Source organism: Mus pahari, chromosome 13 (assembly GCF_900095145.1).
Source record: "Mus pahari chromosome 13, PAHARI_EIJ_v1.1, whole genome shotgun sequence".
NCBI lineage: Eukaryota > Metazoa > Chordata > Mammalia > Rodentia > Muridae > Mus > Mus pahari.
In genome coordinates this window covers 66595124-66608069 of record NC_034602.1, presented here as the reverse complement: position 1 = coordinate 66608069, position 12946 = coordinate 66595124, and the positions used below count along the sequence as shown (strand labels likewise).

The following is a 12946-nucleotide window of genomic DNA, read 5'->3' as shown; positions in this document are numbered from 1 at the left end:
TTTTGTAAGATTACCCCTCTTCAGGGTGAGCCCCTTGCATTCATACTCAGTGTTAGCTTTCTGTAAACAAAGACAGTGTGTCGGAGAAAATGACTTAAAAGGAGTATTTGGGTTCAACATATTAGCGATTGCAACCTTTGGTCAACTTGACAACTGGGTGGTTACTTTGTATCTGTGGTAAGGCAGAGAATCATACAGAGTGTTCAGTTGAACAAAGTATCGCAGCCAATGACAAAGAAGACGAGAGAGGAGACAAAGTGAGGTACTGTCCCCATTCTTGAAGTGTAATGTCCTTCTGCTACCTCCTCAGAAAGATTCTGCTACCTCCCAAAAGCACCACGCGCTTCCAAGTTGACCCGGTCTAGGGCAAGCCCTTCACACTGAGGAAAACTGGGCTTCCGAGCCTTCTGACTGAGACCCTCTAACTGAGAAAACGTGGTCTCGCTTTAAGAAAAAGGGAACAGCTGGGTGATAGGTAGGAATTGGAAATCCAGTCAAGGACAATTTATCACCCCTGAATCCTGTTGACAAATAGCTAGGGTGGCATTTTTTTTTTTTGTCCCAGTTAAAACACTGATTAAAAATAAGGATTTGTAAATATACATATCACAAAACAAATGTCAACATTTCATTTTTTTCCCATGGCTAACAAAACTAGGACCTAGGCCTAGTACCAACATGTAAGGTAAATGCAACTAAGCTAGCACAATCTTAACCAAAGACTGCCCTTGCAATGTCACGTCAAAATTGTCCTCATGCTTTGAGTGTTGAAAATCCTGGATAACATTTTAAAGGGAGACATCACATTTTTGATCTAGCATTGCCATCTTTGCTTTACTGGGAACTCACCTGGGCTTTCACCGGTTCTGCTACCTCAAGAGAAGGGAAAGTCACAGTAGTTAAAGAAGGTTCCATGAGCTGTCTAGGATGAGAGGTGACAGTTCACTGACCCTTAGTCTAGGGAAGACACACATACACACACACACACACACACACACAAACTCTTCATTGTGATATTCCCTTTATGGCTTAATGATGGCTACTTCATTATTAAATTGTTACCACTACTCAAATTAGTTTTAAAAATTGAATTCAAGTCTGGTGTTTCCTTAACTTTGATACTGTGTTTTTTACTCTTCTTAAATCATGTTTTTTTTTAAGCATACAGTTAGATAAGTAAACATCTCACAATTTATTTTTATGATCATAATCCCCTCCTCCAAAGTCTTCATATTTTAGCTTCAATTGAATATAGCTATCTGCTGCTATCTTAAAGAGAAATCTAAGAGGGGATTTAATAGCACTTTAAATTTCTAGAACTTCCAAAGCTGGGGTTATAACTCAGTGCAGAGCATTAGCCGGACATGTGTGTGTGTTGGGGGGGAGGGCACGCTAAGTTCAGTTTCTAGCACCACTCACCCCCAAAATGGTAGAATTTCCAGAACAAAGAAGAAAGTCAGTCGACATCAAATTAATTTTCTAGAAATAAATTCACCCTTATAAAGTTTTACTTTATTTCTACCATGTCTATAATTAGCCAGTGATAATTATTTTGACTGTGTTATTTCAGTCTATTTACACAAAGAACGACTGAGTATAAGAAAGACTGAGTCATATTTAGTCTTACGACTAATTTGGCACATGGCCACCATTTTCTGTCTTGAAGAAGACTACTGTATTTGCAGAGGGTATCTGAAGCCTTGGGACCCGATGTAGGCACAGAACAGGCTAAAGGAAGGTAAACCCTGAAGACATTTTTCCCACAGGGGAATATCCTTAGGAAATGCTGGGAGCAAAGAATGCAAGAGATAAATGGGAAAGCCAGCAATAACAACAACAACTACTACAACAACAACTACTACTACTACAACAGACACTGGCTGTGATGGCCAAGATCATCTAATTTTAAAATATAGTTTTCTAGTGGGATATCTTAACTCTGAAAGAAAAAATTTGGACTTTAATGCCTTCAAACATTTTTTAAAATTATTCACTAGATACATTCCCTCTTAGCTTGGCTTCTCAAATTCTTTCAGTAATTGACACTCTGTCGCTGATGAAAATGCCCTGAAAGCCTTTGTCTTGGTTTGACTTTAAGTAATTAGTATATTTTGATTTTCACTGTGTTCTTTTTTCTCTTGAATATACACAAGAACTTTTTTTTAGATAAGGGCCTAAACATGTAATTTCTGTTTATACATTTTAAACACCAATGCCTCAATCGTAAGTAATTTGAGAGGTGTAGTAAAAATAAGAATTAAGTACAGATTTTGAGAGTAAGAGCTATATGTTCTATAAAGTGAAGAATTATGAACTTAAATAGATATCAAAGGCATTTAGTAGATTAAAGAATATGACCATACTTAAGGAAGTTTTGAAAACAGCTTGACAGTTGATAAATTTAATGCTCCCCATGAATTATTAATGCACACAAGAATCTACAAGTCATCACTATAGAAACAATAAAACGTTGACTATTCTTCCCATGAAGTTTAGAATGATCTGCTAGAGTAATACTGTATAATATGCTTGTTATAAACACATGGTTGTTCCTATTTAGCATTCTTGTCATTAAAGCTCTACACATACAATAATATCAGAAAAATGTCTTCCAACAAATTGACTAAACAAACATACATTGGCCAAAGTTGCCCCCCAATTTCCATGTATTGTATCCTTGCTTTAACATCAATACCAGATTGTATTTTCTCTGTTCATATGTGACCACATCCAACATATTATCTTATTCTATCAAGATGTCAAAAAAGGTCTTTGAAGCACCATATGCCTGACATTATCTTTCTACTTACGGATAGACACGCATACAACTGACAACATTTCTTAAAACATAGTCTATAGGAGTAATAGAAATGTTTTTGAATGCACCATTCTGGGGAATACGGGTAACTGTTAGGATGATTGAGATGTAAACACAATGATTCCTGACATGAATACTCTGCTTGAGTCTTTGGGGATAGCTAAAAGTAGTATCGAGCCTCACTCACTGCATTCTTAAGAAGGATTCATCCTTGTTCTGGTGTCGCTCAATTTGTGATATCATCCTTATTTCTTCCAGGAAGAATACCGGAGTCCTATCCTGGGTCAAAGTAAGGGATACTTTTTATTCAGGGTATGTACCTATCCTATTTTATGATCAATAAATATGGAGATTGACAAAGCATGTTCACTGTATGCTCACTGAATGGACTGGAGCTTTAATGAAGCCTTGCTGTGGCCTGCCGCTCATTTGACATCGAGTGTCACAATGTGGTTTCACTTCCTTCGTTACCCTGTTGTTTAACCGCAGCGCCTCTAATCTCCTTTTTCCTACCCCTGCGTGCGACTACTCCAACGACATTCATCTACTTCACAGTCTAATTTTGTGATATTTTGTACATGGAAAACAAATTTTTTAGAGCTACTTCACAAGTCCAAGGAGTCGACTATTAAAGTTTTGATTGAATAGGTTGCAAGAGTTATTCCTGTAGTGAAAAGCTCTTAAAATGAAAAAATCCAATGATGATAAAAAGCTACCAAGAGAGATAGCTTTGTGACTGTGTTTATCATTTTGCATTTGTGTTTGAAATCTGTTTCTAAACAGCTATGGGTTTTCTTTTCAATATTTACTTTCTTAACACATAGCCAGGAGAGATACACATTTAGTCATTGTACTCAGCAATCATTTACTGAAGCTCTAATCGGTGCTAAGCAAGATACCAATGGATGGGAGTAAAAAGACAAGGATTAAGAGCACATACTGCTCTTACAGAGGACCTGAATCCATTCCCAGCGCCTGCTTCAGGCAGCTCACAGTCTGTAGCTCCGTCTCCAGGGGATCTGGAGCTCTCTTCTGGCCTCTGTGGGCACTTGCATCTGTATCATACACCAACACATAGATATATCCATAATTTAAGGTAAAATAAAATACTTTAAAGAATAGAGTTCAGCTTCTATATTCTTTACAGCCTGATTTAACAAAGAGATAAATAAAAGCTAAGATCAGTCAACCCTTGGTACCCGGGGGATTGTTTTAAAAACCCCAAATCTGAGGTTGCTCAAGTCCTTTATATTAAATGATGTGGTATTTGTGTAAAACCAACCACATCCTTTGTAAGTCATCTTTAGATGAGATTTGAGGCAAACACTTTAGCTGGAGAAAGGAGGTAATACAAAGATGGTATTATGTGAATCGAAAATTAGACAAGCCATATTTAACATTTAGCTGAACATTTTCAGCGTTATACTCAAGTCCCAGGTGGTAATCCTGTGGTAGGATTTACATTAGCAAATTGGAGAAAGGATTGGACTGGATTTCAGAACTAGATTGATGGCAGGAATATGTAAATCAGAGATGTCATGACTTCAGAAAGTTAACTTTGGGCCATTTTTTTTTAAAGATTTATTTATTTATTATATGTAAGTACACTGTAGCTGTCTTCAGACACTCCGGAAGAGGGCGTCAGATCTTGTTACGGATGGTTGTGAGCCACCATGTGGTTGCTGGGATTTGAACTCCGGACCTTCGGAAGAGCAGTCGGGTGCTCTTACCCACTGAGCCATCTCACCAGCCTCCAACTTTGGGCCATTTTAAAATGAAACTTGTGAACAATTGTTATCAAATGTTGGTTCCCTATAAGCAAAACAGGGTAGTTTCTAATTCATCTTGATCCTAGCAGCTTTAGCAGTGCCTCAGTAGTTGGTAGAAATACACATTTTCAGGCTCCACCTCAGCCTTAGTAAATCAGAAACCGCAGCTGTGGGGTCCAATAAGCCCACTTCTGTTCTGTCCAGGGTCAGTCAGGTGACCTGGGTGTACATCAAGAGAACTCTTCTTTGTATCAGTAGACTTTTTGTATGGCATTTACCTCACGTCATTAGTTATAACAATTTCTTTCTAATTTATTATTTTGCAGCCACGCAATGGGAAGAGGTCAACAAGTTTCATTTAAAATGGTATGTGCTTACAAAAAAAAAAAACCAGTAAATAAATATGAAGCAGCACGTGTTTCACAACTGAAATCAGCTTGGAAGTTTCCATTGATCATAAACTAAACCACACTCAAATACACTTCTAGTGTTCAATTGCTTATGTGCACTAACATTATATATAAATATTACAATTGTAGGAGCAAAGCAGGCTTTAGGACATGGGAAGCACTGGTAATTTAGGGTTAGATTTGCTTTGATCCTAATACTCCTTGGTCTGTGACATGCTCGTAGTCGTCCAAAGTGATTTTGGCAATGACAACCTCATCATCACTTACTGAGCACAATGTCACCGATTTCACTCTGTGCTATAAGTCAGCGTCCACTGGAGCAGGCCAGGATTCCCTGGCATATGCATGTCTGTCTTCCAAATAACTCAGACTCAAAAACATCTTTATAAATAAGGGAATGGGGATGCAGCTCAGTTGGTCGAGTGGTGTCCTAGCATGCCCCAAATGGCACAGCCCATCTCAGGCCAGGATGAGCTACATGAGACCCTGTCTCAAAATGTGGCAGGCAGGAGGGGCCAGGCTAGGGAGATGGTTCAGAGGTCAAGGGTACTTGCTGTTCATGCAGATGCTTTGAATATTTCGTTCTTCCACCTACACCGGCAGGTCACAGTTGCCTGTGATTCAGACTAGCTCCTGAGAATTCAACAGTCTCAGACCTCCACCGTGTGCACAGGCGCACACAAGCACACACACACACACACACACACACACACTTAAAAATTTAAGAAGGGTAAAGCATAAATTTCTTGAAGCAAAAAGAAAATATGGGTGTCTGAAAAAATAAAATGTATTTCATCCAGATTATTCTAGAAAGAGGACAAAACTGTAAATAAACAAAGATAGAAATGAAAAGGCAATTAAAACAATGTGAGAAGTGAAAATCACCAAATACTTTGCAAACACAAAGTGAAATGGAATCTGACCTATTTGGTATGACCTGCTCTCTGAGGTTGAGAAAATACAGCTTTATGCTCTATTCCCTCGGTTAGGGTCTATTGAGTCTACTTTGAGCAGGGTTTTATTTACGTTGCTAATAGAATAGTCGTCTCCACCTTGGCTTTGGTGTCTGGTTACCTAAGGTCTTTCTTTATCCTGATAACATATTTATTAAGACGATAAGTATATAGCTGTAATGGCAGATATACAAGTAAATAAACAGGGAAAACTTTTTGATAGCTCTTATTTTATTCAGATATCAATCTCATTACACATGGCCTAAGAACATTCAAATGAGAACTCAAACAGTCAAACCAAAATCCAATATAAAAAAAATCAGTCCTCTGGCCTTGTCAGGCATCAGTGGGAGGAGAAATGGTCCTGTGAAAGCCCCAGTGTAGGGGAATCAAGGGCGGGAGGCAGGAGTGGGTGGGTGGCTGGAGGAACACCCTCATAGAAGCAGGGGAAGGGAGGATGGGATAGCAGGGTTTTTTGGGGGGGCAGGGAGAGAACCTGGTAAGGGGATAACACTTGAAATGTAAATAAATTTTAAATAAATAAATAAATAAGATCAGTCCTTACTTTATAGCCAAGGATTGGACACTTGCTAAGGAGATAGGAAAGCACAGCCACCCCCAGTGACCACCCAGCCATTCAGCATGGATTCCTCAACTGTGAGCTCTTTGAAGCTATGGGTCTCACACTTGACACTTTCTATTTTACATCTGAATGGTTGTAAGGAGCTCAGCAGGGGTCGGGGAATCCAGCTTAATCTTGGTACAAAGCCAAAAGGTGGCCAGTTATGGTTTAGAGAAAGACACAATGGTATTCACCCACACTGGGGCTTTCTCCACAAGCTTCCAGGTGAACTGGGCCCCATCTAAGATAGAAGCAGGAAAATCTTCCAACACTTGTAATGCTTATTAGTATTGATGAGCTTTAGAAAACTACTTTTATATTATTAAATACTATAACGTACTGAGACATACAGATGTGTAGAATAAACGTCCAGATTTATTCTACAGGTACAGAATATATGTACATATTCGTAGCATCACATATGTGTGAATCTAATTCTTTTTTTTTCTTTTTTACAGGATGTGAAATGATCTTTCATTGAAAACTCTGCTATGGGATATAAAATGTACTCACATTTTGTTCTCAAAAATGATCCCTCCTAAATTTACTCTTTTGCAAACCCCTGTATTGTAACATTCTCTGCGTTGGTTAATATTATAAATGTTTAATTTGTTGAAAATAAAAGAGCATCTTGAAATGTATTGCTACAATGATCAATTGTGCACAGCAAAACTATACCTGAAGATGTTCCATAGGTGCCTGCACCTCTGGATGGTGTTGGAATACATGTTTTTTTTAAAGCATTTACTAACATCACTAATAGAGTTGGTGAACTATTTTAGCTTATCCAATTTGGATTGTGTCAATGATAAAACCATCAGTTCTTCTAAGTATCAGAATGCAGATTGTCACGATGGTACACGCCTGTAATTGCAGCATTGGGGTGCTGAGCCAAGATAAAGGTAGGTTCAAGGCTAGCCTGGGCTATGTAGCAAGGCTCTGTCTAAAAACACAAATGAAACAGCTTCAGATTGCTATAAATATATCAGAAGACTCTGCCTGGCGATTAGTAGTAGTTAGTTTATCTGTAATTGTTTCACCTTGCAATTGGTGAAAAGCAGCCAATCTTGTTCATTACCAGGAAGAAAATAGCTGATGGGAACCATACTTAGGGAATTTAAATAACACACTTCATAAAGGAAGTTCTTGAATCACTGATCCCACCAAGCCCTGAGAACGACATAGACTGAGAAGAAGCTGAGAGAAGGAAAAAAAATCACAGTCTTGCTTTAAAAGTGAATTGTCTTGGCAGAATGGGCCTCAGAATGGCAAGGCATCCCTATTCCACAGTCACAAAGGCACGCGGCAGCACCAGCTGTTTCTATACAGTAATTCTGTTAACCTGGATTTTAAAATTATTTCTTTCTGTTAATATACATCCTATCTTGTGTTATTTCATACATTTTTATAGTTGTCCTTGTTCATATGTAACCCCTATTGTCCCTAATAACCCTTTTTGGTTCCCTTCTCCCAGCCAAATAATCTGTCTTCTGGTTTTATATCATATGTGATAGGTATATCAATACAAATTCTGCATATGAGAAAAGAACATGCAATATTTTGCCCCTCCCATTACCTTCATTCGTCAAAAGAAGAAAAGTTAAATATTATTAGGCATCAGAGTCTCTTTAATAATCCAGAAAGACCGACTGGAAAGATGGCTCGGCAGTTAAGAGCACTGACTGCTCTTCCTCAGGTCCTGAGCTCAATTCCTGGCAATCACATGGTGGCTCCAAACTGTCTGTAATGAGATCCAGTGCCCTTTTCTGGTGTGTTTGAAGAGACACATACATGAAATAAATCTTAAACAAACAAACAAACAAACACCTAGAAAAAAAATTCCAGAAAGTCATGATTTGCTTGTGTATTTTAAGAATCTTCACATAAAAGCAGGGCAGGGGGGAAAGTACAAGTACCCATAGAGTTGAAAAGGCTGCAGTGTTTTCGCTGAGCAGTGCCACACACACAAACGATACAGGATGCTTGGAGTGTAAACTCAGTATTAAAATACTAACGGACGAATTGCTCCGTCGCAGAACCCAAGTTTAAAATTGTGTTACAGTATGCTTTTTCCCTCTTGTTTTAAAATCCTCTTCAGGATATTTCTGGGACCGCTTACATGGTAGTTTCTCCGTGTTCCTAGTAAATACTTCCTAGGAAATTCCTTCTCTTAAACACAGAGGAACCCAACTGTTCAACCTCTTCTAAGCCAGAGCTCCTAAAGTGGGTGTGTTCTTTCTTTTAGTGATTTTGGGTTTGTTTTGATTTTTGTTTCTTTGAAACAGGCTCTCAATTTGTAGCCCAGGCTGACCTCTGCTCACATGTTCCTTCCGCAGCCACCTGAGGTAGATCACAGGTGTGTGGTGGCAGGTCCTGAAGCTTATGGTCTTGTTGAGAATCAGACAGAAAATTTCGGTCCACGCTCCAAGGGGGGAAAATGTATACACACACACACACCATAACTTGAGGTTAGTGCTTAGGTGCTGTCTTAGTCAGGGTTTCTATTCCTGCACAAACATCATGACCAAGAAGCAAGTTGGGGAGGAAAGGGTTTATTCGGCTTACATTTCCATACTGCTGTTAATCACCAAAGGATGCAGGACTGGAACTCAAGCAGGTCAGAAAGCAGGAGCTGATGCAGAAGCCATGGAAGGATGTTCTTTGCTGGCTTGCTTCCCCTGGCTTGCTCAGCCTGCTCTCTTATAGAACCCAAGACTACCAGCCCAGAGATGGTTCCAACCACAAGGGGCCTCTCCCCCTTGATCACTAATTGAGAAAATGCCCCACAGCTGGATCTCATGGGGCATTTCCCCAACTAAAGCTCCTTTCTCTGTGATAACTCCAGCTGTGTCAAGTTGACACAAAACTAGCCAGTACAGATGCCCCTTAAAATTCTATGTTTAGCCAAACAGTAGTGGCCCGTGCCTTTAATCTCAGCACTTGGGAGGCAGAGGCAGGTAGATTTCTGTTGAGTTCAAGGTCAGCCTGGTCTACAAAGCATGTTCCAGGACAGTCAGAGCTACACAAAGAAACCCTGTCTCGAAAAACCAAAAACCAAGTAAATAAGCAAACAAATATTAAGTCTATCTCTAAACAGACGGTGGGCCCAGGTTAAGAACTCCTCTGTAGCTGGGCAATGGTGGCACACGCCTTTAATCCCAGCACTTGGGAGGCAGAGGCAGGCGGATTTCTGAGTTCGAGGCCAGCCTAGTCTACAGAGTGAGTTCCAGGACAGCCAGGGCTACACAGAGAAACCTTGTCTCAAAAAAACAACAAACAAACTCTTTAGTGTTTGCCACCCAAGAAATTTATTTTTTCTCTGTGAATATTGGATTCAACCTTGCCCAGTAGTCTTGGACATGGCAGTAGTAGTTGAGGAAATGGAGCTCAACAGGAGCATCATGTGACTAACAGAAGAGACACTGCTAAAGACAGATGCCCCAGGGCCTGATGCACAAGGGCCCATAGACCCAGGAACTAAGCCTCCGCGTTGCCTGGCAACTGAGCTACCGTTGCACATGCGCAGAGGTCCTGTTCGTTCGCACTTGGCCTGCCCCTGGAGCGTTAGAGACCACTAGCTGGCTGGTTCCCTCTGCCAGTCTGGAGGAAGTCTGAGGCCCTTACCCCTAGTGAGGGGCACAAGAGAACATCATGCAGGTGAGGGTCAGGCCGTTGGGTGACCTTGGAGCCCTGAGCTGGACAAGCCAGCTAGTTCCAAGCTCAGGGGTGTAAATGGGGTGATGTGGGCGGTCCGCAGGGGTGGGTTCTAACATTTGTTCTTTTTGGTGATATTTCGTGCGTCTCTGTCTAGTTTTGAGAGAATGCCGTTTGGCGATATTCGTAAGTCAAGTGTGAGGCTGAAATAGACACTTAGTGGTTCAGTATCGCCTTTTACCCCGGAGTCCTGGAAATCCAAATGCTGTGCTATTTTTGAATTACGAAAGAAGTACAATTGGCCCAAGGGGATTCAATTTCGTTCATTTATGTTCTTTTAAAAGCAGGTTCGGGGTGGGTGGTATCCATCGCTGTGGGATGGCTCAGGGGTTTAAAATGCTTGCTGCCGAGCCTGAAAAGCTGAGTTCGATCCATGGCACCTACAAAGCGGTAAGCGAGAACCAACTCTTTAGGTTATCTTCTGATACACACACAAACACACACACACACACACACACACACACACACACACGTGCGAGCGCGCAAACAATTTTCATTTTAAATAGAAAAGTTAAATTACAGCTCGACATTTCAAGACTTTGGTCTGGGTAATGTCACAGAGTGATGTTTTTTTTTATTTATTTATGAATTCTTTATCTTTGAAATTAGTTTATTTGTGTGGGCCTTTTGCTTGCATGAATGTCTGTATACCACATGGTGCCCACGGAGTTCTGAAGAGGACGTTGGATCCCCTGGAACTGAAGTTACAGATGGCTGTAAATTAGCACATCAGTGCTGGGAACTGAACTCCGGTTCTCTTTTAAGGGCAGTGAGTGCTTGTAAGAGGGGCATGAGCCACCTCTCCAGCCCCTCGAGTTCTTTATAATAAAGTTTTAATTTAGAAAAATAACGATCTCCTCCCTCGGTCCCCCCATCCCTTCCTGTCCCTGCCCCCTTCCTCCTTTTCCCCCAGGAAACTCCTCACTTTCTGACAGAAGAAATGGCTTTCTCTTCCCTGCTCCCTAGCGAAGGGAATCGGGTTTTTCTTGGTTTGCATACGAACTTTGGGTGGTTGGGTAGGTCATACAATTTATTAAGCTATTTGAAGCGTGATTCACATGTCATCGGGTCCTTTCACATTGGGCTGGGTGTTAGCAGGCACATTTGTACAGCAAGCCCGGCCCCGCAATCTGTCCTGCATCGAATCTGCCTTTCAGGAATTCCGCTGAATTGGAACCAGCAGGAAGCAACAGCTCACTGACCTAATAATTAATAGTATTATTACTACTACTAATGGTAATAATATTACTATTATTGCTCCTTGATTTATTCAGCAGGCATTTCTGAGGCTTTAAACACGGGCCTGTTCTCCAAGAGTGTATTTGAGAGGACAGCAAAGATAACACACAGCCAGGTAGAAATACTGTCACCATTTGTGAAAATAGATTGTGGGTCCCCTATCTCTGCTAGGTAACATTCCATAAATAATTCTAAAAGCCAAGAGCAGGGCCCCCTCAAATACTGTTACATTAAGTGACATTGGAACGAAGTCTAGATCAGCTCAGTAAGAGCAGTTGAGAAGGTTGAACACATCTGGAAGAATATACTCTGATGACTCCCAAGAAGAGTCAAGAAAAACCCAGGTCGAATGCAGTTCAGTGCATAAGGACGGCTCGGACACAAAGGCCAAGACTGGGTTGGTTGGAGTGAACTGGTAGAATTGGCTATGACTCATTTCTTTTCAGTCATCTCTTTTAAGGCATTCAGCAGTTCTAAAGGAAAGCAAGTACCAGGTGATTGTGGAATGCGGAAAGTGTTCTTAAAAGATGATCGATGGGCACTGTGGTATGGCTCAGTGGGTGAAGGTGCCTGCTCCCTGGCCCCAATGATGCAAGTCTTAGGACCTGAGTTAGATCCCTGAGGACCATGTAAGATAGTTCCCAATGTATGTCACAGCACATGTGACCCATCCTGTAACACACACACACACACACACACACACACACACAGAGAGAGAGAGAGAGAGAGAGAGAGAGAGAGAATATAAGTCTAAATATCAAGAAAAAAAGATGTAGGGCGTGGTGGCGTACACCTTTAATCCCAGCACTTGGGAGGTAGAGGCAGGCAGATTTCTGAGTTCGAGGCCAGCCTGGTCTACAGAGTGAGTCCCAGGACAGCCAAGGCTATACAGAGAAACCTTGTCTCGAAAAAAGCAAAAACAAAAACAAACAGAAAAAAAAGAAAGAAAAGAAAAGAAAAGAAAGAAAAAAGATACTAGAATTGTTGGTAACAGTTACCTAGGTCAATATATCCTACGGAATAAAAATGTCTAGAGTGGAAACTGTAGCAGAAGCTTCTAGAAGGTCATCTAAGAGAATCAAAGGGAGCCCCCATAAGTGTCAGATGTGACCCGATAGGAAGAAAAATTTGCATCAGAATCAAGGGGAAAATGGAAAAGCATAGAACCTTAAGGTGCCTAGGACCTCAGAACAGGCAGGTCAGATCTGATGGTAGAAGAAGAGATGCTAATAGCCCAAACTTCTCCAGCATAAGAATTATTTTGAGCTGGTACTACAAGAGAAGCTCTGAAAACCAAGAAATCATTCTTTTGAGAGAGAAATTGACATCCATAAAGAAATCTCCACTTGTGGTACATTAGTCGTCATCGTCGTGTGTGTGTGTGTGTGTGTGTGTGTGTGTGTGTGTGTGTGTGTGTGTGT

The 12946-nt window shown here is 40.8% G+C and overlaps 2 protein-coding genes across 4 annotated transcripts in view; both read left to right on the top strand.

Moving 5' to 3' along the window:
- Positions 1–7213, top strand: part of Nmu (neuromedin U) — a 29127-nt gene extending 21914 nt beyond the window's left edge. Inside the window, exons 8-10 of one of the 2 annotated variants that reach the window (XM_021211236.1) lie at positions 3077–3130; positions 4914–4953; positions 7031–7213. In XM_021211236.1, the coding sequence (XP_021066895.1) occupies positions 3077–3130; positions 4914–4949 (90 nt within the window). In that variant the 3' untranslated portion in view covers positions 4950–4953; positions 7031–7213. The remainder of the gene's footprint in view (positions 1–3076; positions 3131–4913; positions 4954–7030) is intronic. The other variant, XM_021211237.1, reaches the window with a different exon arrangement.
- Positions 7214–10086: 2873 nt separating this feature from the next.
- Positions 10087–12946, top strand: part of Pdcl2 (phosducin like 2) — a 24204-nt gene continuing 21344 nt past the window's right edge. For both annotated transcript variants that reach the window (XM_021211124.1, XM_021211123.1), the window contains exon 1: positions 10087–10229. Coding sequence is in view for 1 of the 2 variants with exons in the window: in XM_021211123.1 (XP_021066782.1) it covers positions 10224–10229 (6 nt within the window). In the remaining variant the exon portion in view is untranslated. The remainder of the gene's footprint in view (positions 10230–12946) is intronic.